The sequence below is a fragment of the Haemorhous mexicanus genome, chromosome Z (genome assembly GCF_027477595.1).
Source record: "Haemorhous mexicanus isolate bHaeMex1 chromosome Z, bHaeMex1.pri, whole genome shotgun sequence".
NCBI classification, from domain to species: Eukaryota; Metazoa; Chordata; class Aves; order Passeriformes; family Fringillidae; genus Haemorhous; species Haemorhous mexicanus.
In genome coordinates, this window is record NC_082381.1 from 52,994,245 (window position 1) to 53,014,496 (window position 20,252).

The following is a 20,252-nucleotide window of genomic DNA, read 5'->3' on the forward strand; positions in this document are numbered from 1 at the left end:
AACTTTACTAAATATGAAATTAATTTTATCTTCTACATTCTTTAATATTCAGGATAGAAAGGTACTTGCTGCTTCCAAACTTGGGGAAGATAGGGATGTGAGTTAAAATCAATCTTCCCATCTTCTTTCAGAGCAGTGATATGACTTTCTTTAGAAAGGGAAAGGTGTTTGGTTCTTCTGCTGCTGCTCTTTGTTGCCAGAGATGCTGTGGCAGGCAGTAGCCACCTGAAACAACCTATAATTGCTGAATCTATGTGTCAGGCTGCAAAATAAGTATCCAGCTAGCTTTTCTGGGATGTGATCAGAATTGTCTTCAGACAGCATGATACAGTGCAGTGTATATAGTGTGGTGGGTGAAAGGGGAGGGGCTAGATTAAGAGGAAACAAATAAATTGACTACAGATTCTCAATAATTAACCAAATTTCTGCCTTATCCTTCCCAAACTGTGTGCTGTACGTTTTTCTTCTGGGGATGATGATACCACTGGGAACAGCAGCAGCAGTTGCAGGCTCAGCATCTCTCCCATGGCCATGGACCTCCAGTGCCTCTAACGCCGCATCCATCAGGACTTCAGCCTCCGGGAATCCCTCCACTTGGAAGCAGTGCTGGCCTTCTTGCCCTCTCCAGTGCTTTGGGTGGGCAGTCTCACTTGGCAATAAAAGATGACAAGAAGCATCACGATGCAGACCACCACAGAGGTGAGAGGCATGGCAGGCCTGATTAGGACATTGTCAAATATGCGCATTGCCGCAAATTATGTGCATCTCTAAAGAATTCAAGTTATATAGAACGAAAAAAAACTGTTGGCAAACTTTAAAATGTCTGCATATAAACCACTGAAGAAAAATTCAGCTTGGAATTTTTCAGTATTTTAAAGGGGATCACTAGGTGTCACCTGCTCTATACTTTGCAGGGCCTTTTGACATCCTGGTAAATGCTTAGTTGTAATAGCAGTGGCCTGCACCATATTGTGGAAAATTGTTAAACTGCATAATGGTGATTTTTTTCAAACAAAGTAATGTTGTTAAATGGGTGGGTGGGAAGGTAGGGGGAACAAGAAGTTAAATTTTGAAGTGAATGTGTTCAAACAAAAGATTTAGATGATTGCATCTGTTACTTTAGTTTCATAAGCTTAAATTCTAGTACTCAGTTAAATATTGGGCAAAATTGCACTTGACTAATTTTTGAAAAGAAAATAATTTATTCTGTCATGAAATAAAACTAGGCTTTGTGTATGGTTAAACTGTAAATCATGTTTACAAAATACTGTAATTTTCAGGAAATCACTGTATTAGGAATGTGCAATGACTTCTATAAATAAAAGCCATTTTAAAACTGTTTGTGGCTTGTGTTCTAATTTTTTTCCCCCCTTTTTTATTTCTGTTCTTGCCTCTGTGTCTGAACGGGCATGTCTGTCCATTTCTTGGTTACTGCGGGAGCAGACAGAGAGCCAGGCACAGTAAGTACCAACATTCCTGCTAATGTTTCAATTTCCAACAATGTAATAATCAGATGATGTGCTGTTTGTTTGTTTTGTCCTCCTTTAGTTATTTTCATGATACAAGGTGTATGTGTTTTCTGTTAAGCTATGTCTTGGTTTATGCAGAACACCAGATCATTTGTTTGATGGATTGTATGAAGAAGTATTGTTTATGAGCAGAACACTTTTAGGTAAACTTGAACTTTAGTTTGCTTGTTGAAGGCAGAAAGTGGACACGAAGCTGCAAATCAAAAAGAAAGTTGCAAATACAGCATTTTTAGTCCAGAGTTAAGATTTTTAGTCTCTGGATTTTCAGGAATTAGAGTTGGAGAACAGGTGAGAAATTTAAATGTGAGAATTTTAAATGTGTCATGATGGTGTTTGGCCCTAGGGGATTTTTTTAACAGCATCTGTTTAAGCCATACTAATGTCATTACTGCTTAATTTGTGCTTCAAGTATAACTCCAACAGCAATACTTTTTTTCCCTGTAGACATAAGCTGTTATAGAATTGGCCTTGCCTGAAAATCCCTCTAAAGAACTGCTTGCTGCTTTTCATGCTGTTTTGTTTAAGTGATATTGCTGTATTAATCTGTTAGAGATGGTCATGTGCAACTTAATTCAAGTAACAAAGCTCGTTCTGTTTGTTTACGTCAGAGGTGAATTTGAGCTCTATTTTGTGCCTTTTCTCAATTGCAAAAGACAAGAATAGGAAAAATTATTTGACAGACAGCTGTGCAGTACTAACTTCTGACTTTTATTGCTGCTTATTTAATATATGTAGAAGGCTTGCTTGACAGTTATTTACTGCAAACTATTTGCATATCTTTTGCAGCAGTCTTTTAGTTTACTAAGCAAGAAGCATTCATTTCAGCTTGCCTAATGTTATTAATGACAGTGTATCTGCAGAAATAATTTTAAGTTGGGTTTTTATGAAGTCTCTGACTTATTAAGGACTTTTTGCTCTATGTGGGACATACTTCTTTGAGTGCTGTTAGTTGACTGCAGGAATCCCCAGCTAGTGATGGCTCTGTGTTTTGATTTGATTGTTATGTTTCAGGTCCTTGTCCTGGTCCCAGCTTCCCCTGCCCTGTCTGTCATGCAGTTTGGTTTAATTAATTTTAATTTTAAGTAATTTTGGTCGAGGGTTTGAATTTAAAGTCAGGTGCTTAGCATTGTGAAATTTGGACTCTCAATTAATCTTGCAGCTGAGAATAGTTCTTGCCTATGGAAGGAAAACGATCAAAAATTAAACCTCACTTTTGGGTTGTGAGAGAGTTGCAGGATCACTTTCTTAGTTTACTGTAGATGTAAATTTTACTTAAACTATGTAAAATTGTTGCTGCGGTTGCTTCTGTATCCATATATCTAACTGATGATTACTTGCTTATTACCTGAAGCAGACTGTTTTTATCAGCCAGCATAAAAATTAACTTCTAAATAATCTGAGGCTTTATATCATAAAGGAATTTTGCCATGTGGATCTTTTGAGTTTTGAATACTACATTATGGTCATTCTAGTTTGTTTTTGGTCTCAGTGCAGGATTATACTGCACAGCTAACTTAAACTTCAATTGCTGAATACAGGTGAACTTGAACTTAAAATTGGTTAAATGCATTGTTACCTCAAAATCTTAACAGTAAAGGGCACCTTCAATGAAAGAATAATCCAAGAGATAGTTAAGTTCAACTCTGTGGCTAAAAGGATCAGCTGGGAATTATGGGCTCTTCAAACTTCTCTAATTCTCTTGTATTTTTAATGGAATTTTCTTTGAACGTAAAATATAGTTTTAAGAATAATAGGAAATGGGTCCCAAGTACACAAGGGGTAGCAGCAGGTCTGTTTGGTTGTTATGTGTGGTTGAAATCACTTTATAACATCTGGGTCATCAAGATAAAATCAACTTGATTTTCAGAATAACATTTTAAAAGTAATGGTGCTGCTAAAAATCCTGACAGGCATGCTTTCATCATCCAAGACACCAACCCCAGGAAGTTTGTAAGTTAGCTAAATCCACCATGGTGTTTGGTACTACTGTGCAGTTCTACAGAATGATTTCCATCAAATATGTCTAGCATGAGCTTCAAGCACTATCAGTAGAAGCTAAAACCTCAAAATGTCAGTTTAAAAAGCTAAAATTTAGCGCCTGTCTATGGGGTTTTAAATTAAGTTTTTGTGACACAACTTTAATTTAAAGCATACTGTGACAGATTCGACTATATTCATTTTACAATTAGATGTGGATTTATATTTTTAAAGTCTCCTTAGATAAGCAGTAATGAGCTATTATGTATTGTATGTGTAGAAATACACCAAAATTAGTGAAATTCTTGTATTTATAAAGAAGTGTACAGACATGGTTTCATTATTTTTTATTTTGACCAGTTTAACTACTTTTGTTATATTTAAATAGCAAGGGCTACTTTTTTCTTTTATATATTAGCTCAAGTTCCAGAAAGAAAAACGAAGAAAAGTTTTTTGGTAAATGCATGTTTGTGTAATGAGTAACATATAAGTTAGTAATAATAGTATACTTCCTAAAGAAGTATACTATTAATGAATGCTAAAACTATGTTGTCAGATTTAAATTGCATGCCTACCTCGGTAATGGCTGGTGGGTTTTGGCTGATTTATCTCTTAACCATCCCAAACTGGGCTTGTGTTATTGTGCAAATGCAGGCATCCCTTCTAATGTGGCAAATTCTGGCTGCAGGTAGTGAAGCCAGGCAAAGGAAGCAAATTTTGCAACTGAAACTGAAAGCTTTGGGAGATATCAATAGAAAAGAACTTTGATGTCCACTTTTTTTTTCTTTAGGAAACATGCTTACAGCACTTTTCAAACTCGTTGTAGGTGTTCATTTATCACTTGTCTTCCCTCTATGCTAGCATCCTGTTTTGCCAGCACAGAAATGCAAATGTTTTTTTGATGTGCTCTGTTATAACAGTAGTAATTTTCAGACAGTGAAATCTTGCTTCATTGTGTACTTAGGATTTACTTTAGTTGGCATTTATCGTTAGTCCTCATGAAAAATACTGAGCTTATTTTCTAAGGCCTAGGAAGTATTCATACATTTTTCCAGACATTTTTTTTTGCCTTCATTGTTAAGCGTAAATATTGCTATTGTTTTGTAAAGCAAATGCTCTTTTCCTACAGTTGAGAAATATTCTGTGCCCTGAGCTCTCTATGCTATTCTTCACCTCCCAGTCGTGGAGAAGGTGGGCATGAACAACTGAGTGCTTCTTTTTGGAAGATATTATGGGCAAGCTGTTTTTGTTTTGTGTTTTAATTCTTTTAATGAGGGGAAGAAATTCATAAAAGTTGTTACACAGAAGTCTGTGGTACTGATCAGCATACCACAAGTATGTTTCTTGGACTTTTTGAAGAAAGAATGGTTCCAGAGGTTGCTCAAATGTAACAGCTCTGGATTGCTATGTTACAGTTTAGTTTGTAGCTGATAGAAGGCAGCATAAGGTTGATGACAAAGGGCAATGGGGTTGAGATGGTCTGGTAAAATTTTTTATGGATACCTTGGTTTTGACAAACAGTAGCTCAAAAATATTGAAATCCATTTATTCCTTGTTAATGTCTTCTGATTGTAAAATCAACGTAAATTAAAATGATGCTTAAAAAAAAGGTGAGGTCAACTAGCTTTCCATCAGGAGTAATTTGTCTTAAAACCTACTGATTTCAGAAGTCAGCTTTTGGGTTTTTGACATGCATGTTTGCAATAAGTATATTGAACAAATTGAAGTTAGTGATTCTGGAGTAGAATAGCTTTGAGTGCAATCTTCTTTTGCCCATTTGGGGGATATTAAAGTCCATCTTCCAGTGAGTCCTGACAAAGAGCAACTGATGTTTTGGGTGTAGTTGTTAGACTTGATCCTGTTTTGCCTACTCAGCAAGGAATTGCTCCTGTTCCTGTCTATTTGTGCATATCTGTAGATAGCACTCGTGTGTGGTGCAGCAGCAGGGCAGAGGTCCCATGCATGGCTAAATAAAATAAACACAGAGGCTCTACTGAGCACAGCAGGCAAGCCCAAGTTGTTAGCTGTGGTAGCTGGCTGTGATGGCTGGTGGCTGTCCTTGGCATGGATGCACAGCGAGTCAGGGAATGGCCAAGCACAGAGCAAGCCATGGCACATCTTTGGGGAAAAGGGGAGCAAGAGTACTAGGGAGCCCAGCACTAGAGAACGTCTTAACTGGGACCAGTTGCAGTTCAACCATTTGCACAGATGTAATGCAAATACTGTTATTTAATTGATGTAATGATCAGCATATAAAGTCAGTTGTCAGTTCTCTGTGTACTATTCTCTGTGAATTGTCTGTGCTGTGTTATAAGTGGGGTAATGGGATAAATGAGGTACTCTCAGCCTGCACCTCTAGCACACATAGTTGAGGTTTAGAGGTGGCTCCTGTGGGGAGCAGTGTGGCAGTCAAAGAGGTGCATTTGAAAAACGTGCATTATATTCCTAGTAGGGAACTTACATTCTTTCTGTGCATCAGGACTAGGTTTTTGTTTCGCATTTTTCTTCTGGTGGTTTCAGTATTTAACTTTTGCTGGCAGCAGAGTTGCTTTAGGGTCACAAATTTCCTGTTCAGAATTTATGCGGTCTGATAATTCTGACAGGAAAACACATGAAACTGATTTTGACCACTTCCTCTGATCTGAGCTTCATGATTTGTAAATGTTGCATTGGTAATCCTTAATAAACTGAACTCTTAAGTATGAAAGGCGTATCCTCAGTCATGTATCTAAACTGTTGAAATTAATACAAAATTAAATTTGGTGCTGTGCAGTTTCTCTTTATGATATAAACTATGCATATAGATGTATATGTGTGTGTGTGTATATATACACACACACACACACACACACACATTGTTGCCCTTTTTTCATAAGCTGAATCATTATTGAAGAGCTATCCCAGCTGAACATTTCTGTAGAATTATTTTTTAAAAATTACAGCCAAATTAAAAATTCTTGTCCAACTTCTGAAAATAAGTCAGTTGAATCCCTGAATTTGTGTGCATTTGGGAGGAGATAAGGGGTTAAATTCCGAATGTATTTGTCAAGGCAATTAGTTCAATGATCCAACAAGCCCACCTTTTAGCCACAAAACATTTCGGTAAAGACATTATTTTGAGCTTCTTTATACTGAATTTCAATAGACCCTCCTATATGCTTTATGTAAGCCCTTTGGCATTTGTTTAGCTTGAATAGTCATGAATAAAAGAGCTTAGAGTTGGCTTTAAAGTGCAGCTTCTGAATTAGGAAAAAGAGGATTCAGACTGCCTTATGTACCCTGTTTCCTTGTCCTTCTCCTTGGGGCTAAACATTTGTGTCTGAGCAAAACTATCTTGATGTCTTCAGGTTTTAAAGGGGAAGCTATTCAGTGCACAGTTCACTGGCTATTTGTATAAGTTTATGATATAAGTAAATGTCTCCTGGGTAGATTTAAATATGTCCTTTGAGGGCTTACACTGAAGTTCGTGTCGGTATTAGACTTCTCTCTTGAGAGATATATGTGTATGGATGTAAACGCTTGTTTACTTATATATTTATGTGAGCCTATATTTATTTATCTAAGCATGTACTTGGCTTTTAGGATCTAGGCTTACCAGGTCTTTGTGAAAGGAGATTTTTTTCTCAACCCATTCAGTATTGTTCACAGCATTAACACATCAGTGAACAAATTGCCCTCTTGCATATGCTAATCCTGCACTTAAAAGAACTCATTGTAACACATTTTAATGCTTTAGCTGGAACTGAGATGGAGATGAGAATCGGGAATCACAAGCATATCAAATTGTCATGTGACTGAAAAATGTCTAAAATGCTCTTTGGGTCAACAGTTTGTACTTAGCATAACTTAGCATGAATGAAAGCAGTCCATGTAGTTTGAGGAAAAGATTAGTCTTTGCTTTTGTCTTTTGTTTGGCTGTGTTGGCCTCAGTTTTTCAGATCAAGTCTGATTAAGCAACACTTTAGCCTTAATTTCACACTAGTAGTGAATGTTATTCTGGAAGTAAAAATATTTGATGTTTGTTTGCAATACATTTGTTCAAGCAATCCAATTGGAGTTTACTCCAGCTGACAGTTGATTACTGCATAACCGTATTCAGCACATACTTGTTATTTTAGGTATTAAAGGCAAGCTGCTGTTTATCTGTCCACACCTACAGGCATGGGTACCAAAGCCTCATCTATTTATGATGTTCGAAAAGTGGCTGATCAATCAGATTGTGTAGTAAATCTCTTTTATTATATGTAGTCTGAACATTAAAAAGACAATAAAATCGTTGTTACTTGCTCATGAATAAACTGCAAGCCTTCCTCTTCTCCTAAACAATAAATTCAGTTGAATTAATTAGTTAAATAGATGGTGACTGACAAGTGAATTAAACTTTTGATAAGTTGAACAATGAAAAGCCAAGTTTTTTAGAATGAGTGGAGCTGTATATGTTTGTCTGGAGGACTTTGCTTCAAATTAAATTGAATTGAAAGACTAAGTATGTATCACATTTCTAAAACATCCATCACATCAATTTGAGTTTTTAGGAATATATGGAGGAATCCTGAAAGGAATCTTTGATTGACCTTGTTTTTTTGTCTTTACAGAGTAATTCTCTGTTGGTCCCTGACAGTCTGCGAAGCACAGATAAACGCAGGAATGGCCCTGAATATGCCAATGACATCAAAAAGAGAAAGGTGGATGATAAGGATTCCAGCCACTATGTAAGCAAATCTATGTCAAGGAAATTATTTATTTGCACATACTGTGCTTGTATGAGGAGTAAAAGAGCTGTGAAGACCAAGGCAACTTTCCTACAGCTGAAGTAGTACATAGATATATGTGCCAGAGAGGCACAAGATTCAAATTTTGGAAAGAGTAGTGACTCAGTAGTTTGGGACATTGTGAAGTAATAGTCCTCAATAGGAGTAGCTGTTTGGGATTCACATGTGCTCATTGGAGCATTTTTCAGAGTTTGAGTGACATTCTTTCTGGACTCCTAGAAACTGCAGGTTTGCTTGAAATGGAGGATTTTGGTATTGAGAGGAGTTTGGTAAATTTTAATGATAAGTAGTTATTACCATGCTGAGTTATAATTACCATTACAAATTGCATATGCCGTCAAGCTGTACCAACTTACTGAATTTTACTTCTGGCTGATAAGGCAATTTCAGCAGAAAGCAAATTGAAATATTGAAAGTTCAGAGTTTTGTGTTCTGCATTTTTAACTAGCTTGCTTGTTGCTTTGTTTTAAAGAGACACTTCAGTACAACAATGTACATGAACATCAGAAGGTTCACATAGGCTTTTGACTTCAAGTCTAAATTCTCAGCCAAAACACAGGATGGTACTTAAACAGGTCTAAGAAAGTAGGACTGGTGTGAGAAAGTACCAAAAAGCAAAATTTAAATCTATTAGAACATACTGTACTTTGATACAGCAATAATGTGGCAAATTGTCTGGTTTATGTGATTCAGATCACTAATTAGTTCTTGGTTACTGAAACTCAAGAGAAAATTATGTGCCATTTTATTTTCTCAGTATTTGGTAGGGTAATTTTAATTTCTCTCCATTTGAATAATGTCTTTGAGCAGCTATTAGATATTTTAGTGCTGTTAATGGTTTTACAAGTTGTATTTTCACCACTTTCTAATAATAATGTTTTGATTACAGAAGGGTTTGGAAAATTTCCCCATGTTACTCCCTCAGCTTTAAGGGTTTGATACTCTATTGGCATTTTTCATTTTTAATATTTGGAGATTAAGCATTCTTAAGCTATGCTTGATATAAAAGGAAGGAAAAGCTTAACTTACTAGTTTTTCTTGTGTTTCTACCATAGAGAAATGTAAAGGATGCTGTTGCACAGTAGAAGCAGTTTTTAATCCACATTTTAAGTATGATTCTGCCCTCTGTTTGTTTGAAATGGATTTTACAGCTAAAGGCAGCATCAGGTTTAAAAATGGAGCAAAGCAAGGATATTGGAAAGTTACAGATTTGTTCTGATCTTGAAGATTATTTTTTTGGAAGGTCCACCAATCAAGCAAATACAGATCTGCTGATTTTGAGCTCGTTTTAGATTAATCCCTCGTAGGGACAAGGAAATACTGCTCTTGTCAAAAGGGACATAAATGAGTTGTAGGACCTGTAGCTTTTGGAATATGAATAAAAAGTGAATTTTTTTCCCCTTTTTAACTTTTGACTAATTTTCATTTTAGTACCTACGTAGTTTCACTGCATGAATTTATTAGTGAAGAGACTCTTCTGATACTACTTGAAGTTACTGGAGATGCCTTTGATAGTCCCAGGAAGTTCCTATTTATTAAGATGACAGAGCTGCTAGGGTTCACTTAAACATTGCTTTGCAACTAATTTTGTCCTCCTCCAGAGGGGCGTTTCTGGCAAAGAAGTATCCCTTCTCCCGCATTCTCCCACATTCTCCCACCTGTTCTAGCACTCTGGGTGCTTCATGCTTCTCAAGAGGTGGCAGATAAACCGAGCTACAGCTTCCATGTCCTTTGTTTTCACCTGTTGATTAGATAGCTCCCTGAGTAGCAAATAGAGTGACCATTCTGTGTCCAGCAGCGCTCTAGGATCCCGAATATGTTTCTGGTATTTCTTGGAGCAAGATTCAGCTGTTAGCAGAAGGGAAGGGTTGAAACTACCTGTTGGTTTGGAAGTATTTTTCAGCTTGATTTTTGGGGGTTTTTTTGGTTGATTGGTTGGTTTTGGGTGGCTTGGTTTTGTTTTTATAAAGCATTGTGGCCTGAAATGAGAGAAAGTGTTTGGTTTTATGTGTGAAAGCTCAGACACTTTGAAAGCAAGAGATGGAGGATAGTTGAGCAATCTTGTACGTCTGGTTTGTTTGTGTAGAAGCTTTTTAACTAAAAGTACTTTTATTGGAAATGTCAAACTGCTTCCCACAAAAATTTAAACTTTTGACATTCACTTCATTTCTTTGTTTGATTTTGAGTCAAGACTTGCCTTCTGATTGAAACACTCTGGGGTGCTGTGGAAATCACTAGACCTCTGTATCAGAATGTGTCTGCTGGGGCATCCTGGCCTCTGTTGGAGAGAGGGATCAGGAGGCACTACAGTAAAAGCAATCATTAGTAGACCAGCTCAGGTGAACATCAATCAAAGTGAAATAGTCAAAATGCAGTATGACAAGCTGCAGTAGAAAATTTCTGTTTAGAAACATCCAAGTATTTTGCTTTCCTTGGGCAGAAATGTTGAAATTCCTTGGCATTTCTGAAGTTTTTTCTTCCCAGAAGTTTTGATTTCAATACTTGCCTTTCTGAGAAGAGGAAAAATGGTACTATCACTTTAAGGAAGATGATTCACCAAACATGCCAAAAAGCTCTATTTTCCCGAGATCTGTTTTTTTGGTGTTTTTCCAGGCATGCACAAACAGAACTTTCTCTAAAGTAACACAATATTAGTGTATGAACAGAGTACCTTTCCCTTTTAGGAGAAGCAATAACACTGTTTATGATGGTAATAAAGGAGGGGTTTTGGACCATCTTACACTGATGGTGAGATCCCCATTTTAAACTAGTTCTACCTTACTTGGGTTTTGCTATTATAGCAGAAATAAGGTGTTGTGTTTCTTTTTTAATTATTCTCCCTACTGCTAATAACTTACTGAAAGACTGTTTGTTTTTTGTTTAGGAAAAACAAAAAATGTCTGAGTAGATGCGTAGTCTTTCTGTCTGGGCTCTTATTGTACTAATTGAAATGAACACTATATTTATTTATTTTTAATAGGACAGTGATGGGGACAAGAGTGACGATAACTTGGTTGTAGATGTATCCAATGAGGTAACTTTTTTCATTTTTGTAGTCTTGACGTTTGCCCAAAGGTGAAAGGAAAAGTACATTTAGTTGTTAGAAGAAAAATAATCCTCTGTGGATATGTTAAAATATTCACTCCTTCTCCTTTTTATTAGTACTAAGTCTTCCTCTGAGATTTATCTGCTTGCTTTCTCAGTTTTTCCTTCTGCTACTTTGTCCAGGTCTGTACTCTCCACTGTTAACATTCTGACACTTCACAGCTGCTCTGTAGTGTAGAGGGAACTGCATGTGGAAGGCTGAGGCTTTCAAACTCCTGTCTTTGAATGAAAAACGAAGACATCTAATGTTGTATTTCATAGTAGGATTGTTATTTAAAAATTAACTTAAAAATTGCTTGTATTTTAATCTCCTACATTACATTTTCCAGAAATGCTGTTTTTCTAGAATGAAGTTAGGTTACAAGATTGTAGATCCATTTACAAGATTGTAGATACTTTTACAAGATTGTAGACACTTTTTTTTCTCTAGGGCTGAGATTTGGTAATGGCATCAAGGTAAAGGGATGGGTGCTCCCTTTTCTTCATCTTTTGTTTCATAGAACACAGAGATTTAGGAAGCCTGAATATGGTAATGAAGTTCTTCAGGTCTGTGAAAAGCACATGGAGAGAAGCTGGTAGGGAGAGAAGTGCCCTCAGTAGCCCGAGGTGCCCAAACGATGTCAGCCAAGTAGAAAAATGGGTGTCCAACTAGTGATTTTAGTAATCCTTTCAGAAGGTTGGCTTACAATGAAACTGCTTAATAATCAGTCAGTAGACTTAGTGCCCTTTTGTGAGGTGTGATTTCTCCCTGGTGCTATTCTTATGAGCCAGAGGAGCGTGGAGAACCTGCAGAGCTCTGATAGCATTGTAACTCATGGAGCTGGCTATTTCAAGTTAAAGTAAATGCAGAGAGTGCCTCTGGAACAGAGAAAAATAATCACCTGAGAGGTGATTTCAGTTTTTCTGTAGATGTAAGTGGCAAAGCAATTACAGATGGTGTTTAGCAAAAATGTGACAGCTATTATGGCATATAAAGATCCCTGTATGGGCCATTCCACTTAAGAGCTGGACTCAATGATCCTTGTGGGTCTCTTCCAGCTCAAAATAGTCCGTGAAATCTGTGAAGGCATGAGTCTGCCTCTTCTTCTGAAGGTAGACATAAGCAAGGTCTTTATCACCTATAAGAGATTATTGAAATGTTTATTGCAACTAACAGAGCACGGAGAACGTATGTGATAAAAACTGTGTCAAGTTACTGCAGTTTCTGTTGGTCTTCCTTGCTCCTACCACATTTGCCACACTTGCTTTAGTTTGTACTTAGGAATGCTTTGCAAGCTTGGTGCTTGAAAACAATTTATGATTACATGTGGTGTAAAATAAAAACAGATTGCTTATTATATGACTTTACGTACTTCTCTAGGTTGATGAAGGGATTTCAGCTTTTTTCTACAAAGATAACAAAACATCTTGTCATTTGCACTTACTGTTTAAATTCTTCTAGTTTGGTGGGGTTTTTTGGTTTTTTCCCCCATAGACTCCTTAGTGGTGTTTGTGTACCAGTTTATGACACAGTTCTATGCTGTTCTTCCCTTCCCTTTGTTTTAGGATCCTTCTTCCCCGCGGGCAAGTCCCACTCATTCACCGCGCGAAAACGGCATCGATAAAGCCCGCCTACTGAAGAAGGATGCCTCCAGCAGCCCAGCATCTACAGCCTCTTCAGGAAGTTCCACTTCCCTCAAATCCAAGGAAATGGGTCTGGTAGGTAGCAGTCAGTGGTCCAGCTAGTCTTCTTTCTTGTAAAATCTGACTCTTCACCCTTCTGCAACTACTTGTGGCACAGATTGCCTCTCATTAAACATTTGAGGCTGAAATTGCCTTCTGTTTTTCCCTGATCTTTTAAGTATCATTGAGCTTTCTTCCTCAGCAGTATTTTCTCCCCTTTTTTGATTTCTTGTATTTCCTACATTTCTGTCAAATGAGTTGCAAATTTGACAGAAAAGCATTGGCTTGGTGGTTTTTTTGGAAGCAATAACTTATGGTTTTACATGGCATGTATGTAGTGACTAAGAAATTCTTCAGGCTTTTTTGTTAAACTCTTCTAAATAGGCTGTTATTCCTTGGAGACTTTTTCTTGTAGTATCCCTAATAATTTGATTCTCTCTGTGATGGGTTTTTTTTTTTTTTTTTGATACTATCAACTATGATTGTATTTTGGTTTTGCAGTTAGATTTTCTGTGTCAAATAATGATTGAGATATTAATGGTTTCAAACTGAAGTGGTTTAGTAATGCATACTGTATTTTCCTGAAGAAAAAAATGAGCTCAAGCATTCCTTTTTATATGTCAGTAGAAGAGGGGAAATAACTTTCTACGTTTCTTATTTTAATTTTGGCAGGAATCAAAAAGGTCAACATTTCTCTCTCACGAGTTAATGTTGTCAGCATTGTGTGGATTTATGAAAATTGGCTGAGGGACTAGGTAGTAGGTGCCCAGCATCCCAGCTGCTGTTGTGATAAATTGTATAATATGGCCTGGATTAAAAATAATACTCATTTAATTTGTTTAATGATACCAGCATGAAAAAGCCAGCACGCCTGTTCTGAAATCCAGCACACCAACTCCTCGAGGTGATGTGCCAACCCCAGGCACTAGTGCAACTCCAGGACTCCGTCCAGGCCTTGGCAAACCTCCAACAATGGACCCTCTGGTTAACCAAGCTGGTAAATGCATTACCTCATGGCTTTTTATGGTTCCAGAATTAATCTTTTTTTTACACATGTGACTGCTAACTAAATATATTGCTTTGTTCTTGATATCAAGAGAGGGCTTGATGAGAAGCAGATGTTTGGATTATCAGGAGTCTGAATATCTTTCTGTCTCTTAGTCTTCTTTGTTTACTTTTGTCTTTATCTTTTTTTGCAAATAATCCAGAGACTGAATGTAATATAAAAAGACTTCTCAGAAGTTTCTGGTACTTATTCTGCATGGAATCTCTTCTACAGTCTTTGTCTGAGTCTACTAATATTTGCTGCAGTGCACAGCTTGACAAATGCTGGGGGAAGTTTACTTTTGCTGTTCAGGCTGGTACACACAGTTGCTTCAGACATGAGCTGTGTAAACCATGTCTGTCAGCTTTACTGCTTAATTTGGCAAAGAAGAGATTAATGTAAACAGGGGAATATTACAGAAATGGAAATAGGTAATGCTAGAAGAGATTGCTAGAAGTAATCAGCAAGTTCAGACTTCAGTAGATCTTATTTACACTGAAAAGAGCTGGTGGTACTGACAGATTATGGCAATGTTTCTTGACAGCATGTGAGAGGGGAAGGTAATGTGTTTTAGGGGAGAAAAAAAGGGGCTTCCTTCCTGTATGCAGGAACACATAAATAAACCCACCTAATTCCATTATTCTGTAGCTGCAGGTTTGCGGACACCGTTGGCAGTACCAGGACCATACCCTGCTCCTTTTGGAATGGTACCTCATGCTGGCATGAATGGAGAGTTAACCAGTCCAGGGGCAGCCTATGCCAGTCTGCACAATATGTCACCCCAGATGAGTGCTGCTGCTGCTGCAGCTGCCGTGGTTGCCTATGGAAGATCTCCTATGGTAGGCCATACGTTGCATGCAATCTCAGTCCTGTGGGTTGTGGTTCACTGAGAAAAGCTGCATGCTTCATTTAGCACTGCAGAATTCCCAACTCATAACAGTGCCAGAGGCTTGACAGCTTCACTGCATGCTTCACCGCTTGCTTCACTTTGCTGTGTGGCTGAAGAAACAAATTTGCACCTTGAAAACAAAGAATTTCAGTGTATTAATGTCTATTTTCTTTGTCCTTCACCTTCATCAGGGCTTTAACTGATGAATAAAGGCCAAAAAAATTTTTTGTGCTGCTGTAAATGAAAAAGTTGTTTGGGGACACACAAAGTATTTCACTGTAGCTGTGGGCATTTGCTTTTTTGTTGCTGAACCACATTTGTATTCCATATAGACATAATAAATTAATCATGAAGCATGTAAAGTTTTTTTTGTCTGGGTCTCTGTCCCTGTTTTTTGGGGTTTTTTTTTTGTGGAAATCAACCTGAGAAATTGGTCAGTACCTATTTTGGAGCTCTGAGATCAGGTGTGTTAAGAATAGTTGCTGTTGTGGGTGTAGTAAGTAAATGGAACCTGGTAGTTATAGTGGCTGTCACACAGTATAACCTAGGGGCCTGATTCTGTAAACATGAGCTTGATGGCAGCTTTCTGCATAGACAAACTTACCTACTTGCAAATTTGCAAAGTTGGATTTATGCTTGTCAACTTCTCATTAATGTTTCTGTGACCACTTTTTTCAAACTGGTAAATAGGGCTTTTGTGTGAAAATGTGCAAATTTTAAATAGTCTACACCCTCCTTTTAAAGCAATAACAATGTTTATTCTAGTATAATGTTCAGAAGAAAAACTTAAGTCTTTTTAATCAGCATTTTCTGCTTGGATTATTTGATAAACATAATCAAGATAGAAAAATTCAGTGGAATTGCAGTATGTTGCTTTTTTTAAGCTGAGGTCGAGCTTGTTTGCACCCCACAATGTGTCTTGAGAGATCTCTCAGCTGCTGTGCCCACACAGAATGCTGTGGAGGCATTGAGATCCTAGCTGGGGACCAGAGCTACTTTCCAGCACCACACTGTGCCAGCCTGAGTACGTGCTAGCTCTCTCAGGAGTGAAAAGCACTGGCATAGCTTGTTGCTGACATGGACTCTGATTCCAGGGCTAACGCAGGACTCTCCCTCCTAACCAGGACTGCTGGGTAATGCTCAGTGTGTGAATGCACAATAAATTATTTTCTGCTTTCGTCTGAGTGCTTCTATCAAAAGAATGCTCAGGGAAAAGGTCTGGGCTTTGCCCCCCAGTGGAGGGTCATGCAGTTATCCAATACTGTGGGTAAAAGCCACCTTTTGGTTAAATGCATGGGATCTTGGGAGTGGGGAAAAGAGACTTGCTGACAAATGGATGAGAAATTCCAAGCGTGAAATTAATTCACTTTTTGTTGTCAGGTTGGGTTTGATCCTCCTCCTCACATGAGAGTACCTGGAATTCCTCCAAATCTAGCAGGGATTCCTGGGGGAAAACCGTAAGTAACTTTTAACATTTTGATAATATCTGCAATATTTAGAGGGAATGAAGTTATATTTCTCAGTGAACAGGGATTTCAAAGGGGATAGTGTCTGGTTGTTTTTAAGAGGGTGTTTTAGACTTCTCTAGGTAAAATCTGCAGCATAAAAGTTCTCAAATGGTGGTTGTTGTATTCCAAAACAGGTGTGTATATACCTATTTCCAGGTTGTGAAGGTATATGTTAAGGTTTTTTTAATTTCATTTTTTCTGGGGGAAGTTAAGGGGATGACAAACTAAACAGTAAATAGTGGTAAAATGTGTTAGATATGTTGAAATTAAAATTTGCACTATACCAGGATAAATGTGTATTACAAACTTGCAGACTCCTTGTCTGGCACTTGTTTTATCAGGCATGGGAGTCTGCAACTGATGACAGTAGGTATCTGGAGCAGTTACTTTAGCAACAGATTACACACATTTTGCATAATGGAACAAGCTATTTAGAAGTTTTGTGTGAGTGCAGCTGGAGAGCAAAAGGATGATGAAGCAGGTTGTGGAACAGTAAGTATTTTCCACAATAAGTATTTTTTACTATGTTATTCCACAATAAGTATTTTTATTTTAAAGTTTTGGTTATTGGTGAAGCAGTTACTGAGTAAAATGGTTCTGTGATGATGTGACTTATTAATGTTTCAATAAATAAGTTCAGCAGCATACATGAAAGGTTTCAGTAATTTGGCTTTGGTAGACCATTGACCCTGAACTTAACCAATGCAGTAGACTCATAAGCGTGTATGACCTCTGAAAATACACAATTTATGTTTAGGTATTTCTGAACAAGTAGTCTATGCAGGTAGTAACAGGGCAAATTTAACTCAGCTGTTTTTCTGGAGAGAATGAGGCAGAGAGAACTCCTAACAGTTTTTTCAACGCTCTGTTAGAACCTGTTCTCTGTTCACACTTGGCAGTCAGTCCTGACTTCTCATTCAACAGGAACTTGCAATTAGAGTAGTTTTTCTCTGCCTAGCTACTTACATAATTTTGAAACTTATTTAACACATTGGACTTTCTGTGCAGGATGTTCATGTTTCATAATGTCTATTTATCAATCTACCTTTAATTTTTCCTTTTGCAGTTTCAGGAAATATTTAGAAACTATTACTTTTAGGATGCTAAGTTGTCAGACAGGCTGTGGTGAAAACTATATACTTATTTCTGTTTGCTTTCATTTTGGACTAGTGATAAGTTCTAGTGTCAATCTTGCAAACATCCTTGAAAGGATACCAGATTACAGGCCAAAAAAAATGTATGTTTTATTCTGATATTTTCCTATAACAATAGGAAAGCAGCAGAATAAGTTTGGAAAGCCATCCTGAATATGTTTGTGTGGTTATCCACTATGCTGCTGGGAACAGGCTTAGCTATCTGTTGACAGTGTGAGAAACATGTTAAATCTTGGTTGAACTTAAAGTTGGTGGTGTGTTGACAAGATTGGTGAAGTGAGGGCCCAGTGAGTTGGTGTTGTGTATCAAATGTGGTGTATTTAAATTTAGTGCAGTAGGAATTAGGCTTTGTACTCAAAACTCAGACACAGTCTTGCCGACTTTCATAAAATTAGGCATACTTAAATTAAATTATTTTAAAAATTGCATAATTGAGTGGCGCTAAGATTTTACTTCTAAACAAGTGTGTTCATAAGCTTTCAGTAACATATTTCATTGCCTGGCAATATTTTATATTGTAATCTAGTGAAGCCTATTTTTGTTCAGAAATTTTGAAGTTTTCTGTGGCTGAGTTCTAGTTGTTACGCTGTTCAAGGACAGCATATGTATACTGCTCTACTTTGTATCCTGGTAATTTAGCTAAATTACTGTGTGTGGCAGGGGGAAACTGCGAGGGTTGCTTGGTTTTTTTTAATGTTTTCACCACTTTATTCACACTGCTTCATATACTGCCTACTTTGACACATACTCCCTAGTCGCCACTTCATTTAATGCTTCCTGCAATGTTTGGGAGTTTTTGTGGTCATGTTACTTGTACATTTCTTCTAAAATTACTTCTTTGCCTATCTTAGTGAAGCAAGTCTAAAATTTCCATAAACTCATGGAATTGTCTTTCCATTGACAGCTATAAAATCTCATGTTCTAGTCTTGATTGGCTAGATGCTGTCTGCTACCTGCAGCATTTACAAGTATCTCACCTACTTCAGGTTTTTCTCCTGTAGTTTATGTAGAGAGCAGATACAGTCGTGCAGACTGGTGATGTATGCCTTGTTTATTTTCAAAGTCAGCCTTTCTCTTGATTTCCGATATGGTGACCCATTGAATTTGTTTTATTAGATGTGAAGTTTTAGTGAGTCTTGTTGCAAGTGGTACAGACAATTTTTTAACTGAATTATTGAATCCCCACTCGTGTGTGTGCTTTGGGCTGCACATTTTTTATCAATGGTTATTCTTACGCTGTTTTTTCACCCAAGAGAAAATTATGTTCCCTTCTTTCTAAAGGACAGACACTTCTGATAGCACCCAGTTTTTTTTAAGCCTTGTATATTCTGAGGTCTGTTAATGACCTTCTTGTTAGAAAAATGTGTAGCCTGTTAAAAACCCACTTGGACGTGAACATGTGGTGTCTGAGTCCTGAATGCTTTTGTTCTGATGCATTTAAATATGCCCTGGACTGTAAGTTTTTGGTATGTTGCTCTAATAATTATGCAAAGCAAAAAAAAAAAAATTCTAACAAGTACTTAGCTTTTAGTATTCTATAGCTGCTGAAATAACATTCTTAGGGGTTTCTGGTTTATGTGAACCATGCCTTCTAATATCTGGATGTTGGACTAAATACAGAGTTTCAAGATTAGTGGTAAGATTTATGTCCACAATACTGCTTCCCTGGTGTCTAAAATTCTGAATTAATGGTAGTATTGAGAACAAATATATTTCTCAGCATGTTTTGCTGGACAGTGAAAAGAGCTGAAAATATATGTTTCTTATTTTAGTAGGAAAGGGAACTTAACGTGGTAAATGTTAAATCTTCCTCCTTCTACTTATAAGTTGACTTTTCACCGTGTTTGTGGAGAGGAACACTGTACTCTTTTGGAATTGCTTGATTTCAGTTCTGTTCTGTTCTTCAGATCTTCATACTTTCACAGTGAATGTACCATGAGAGGTATTGTAAAGGAAGGCTAATTTTACTGTATTATAGGAGAATAAGGCCTATGTGGATCCCTGACATCTATCTCTAAATAGAATCATTTGGTGACATGTATGAAGATGAAAATTCAGTCATTTCTGTACAAACATGTCTATCCTTATTTCTTGGCATTTTGTTTTGTATGATGAAACAAAACACTCAGATATTCAGTGTTTCTTGTGATAACTACAATTAAAAATGAGCTGGAGTCCAAAGGAAAGCTGAAAATGAAATGCGGTCATGAATGGAAGGAACTTTTTGCTTTTGTGTTTTGCTGTTGGGGGTATTGTTCTGCTAGTTAAAGAAGTCTGCTTGAATTGAAGGGATGAAGTGGAAGTTTGTGAGGGGTTTTTTAAGACGTTACTTTAGTAGGCAGGAATTGTGTGCATTTGTACATCAGTCTGAATACTTAGAGTAGCTGGCAGGTAGTTTAGGTAATTTGCTGTATTCTTGGGTAGTAAATTAATTATCCTGAACTCTCCTCAGCATGTCAGATGATACTTGCTGTATACTTCTTTGGGAATTTGAGAGTTAAGCTGAGAAACTGGTTTGTGTTAGTATCACTTAGCCATTTTGCTATGCATAGGAACTCTGAAGGTTCTCAGTGCTGCTTTGACACACGTGAGAGAAGTTTCTGGATGCAGT

The 20,252-nt window shown here is 37.2% G+C and overlaps 1 protein-coding gene across 6 annotated transcripts in view; it reads left to right on the forward strand.

Annotated features, from left to right (window-relative positions):
• LOC132322601 (transducin-like enhancer protein 1) overlaps window positions 1–20,252 on the forward strand; it is an 80,281-nt gene that overhangs the window by 41,302 nt on the left and 18,727 nt on the right. For all 6 annotated transcript variants that reach the window (XM_059837204.1, XM_059837203.1, XM_059837207.1 and 3 more), the window contains 8 exons: window positions 495–699; window positions 1,444–1,460; window positions 8,102–8,218; window positions 11,259–11,312; window positions 12,929–13,081; window positions 13,898–14,042; window positions 14,739–14,929; window positions 16,360–16,436. In XM_059837204.1, the coding sequence (XP_059693187.1) occupies window positions 495–699; window positions 1,444–1,460; window positions 8,102–8,218; window positions 11,259–11,312; window positions 12,929–13,081; window positions 13,898–14,042; window positions 14,739–14,929; window positions 16,360–16,436 (959 nt within the window). The remainder of the gene's footprint in view (window positions 1–494; window positions 700–1,443; window positions 1,461–8,101; window positions 8,219–11,258; window positions 11,313–12,928; window positions 13,082–13,897; window positions 14,043–14,738; window positions 14,930–16,359; window positions 16,437–20,252) is intronic.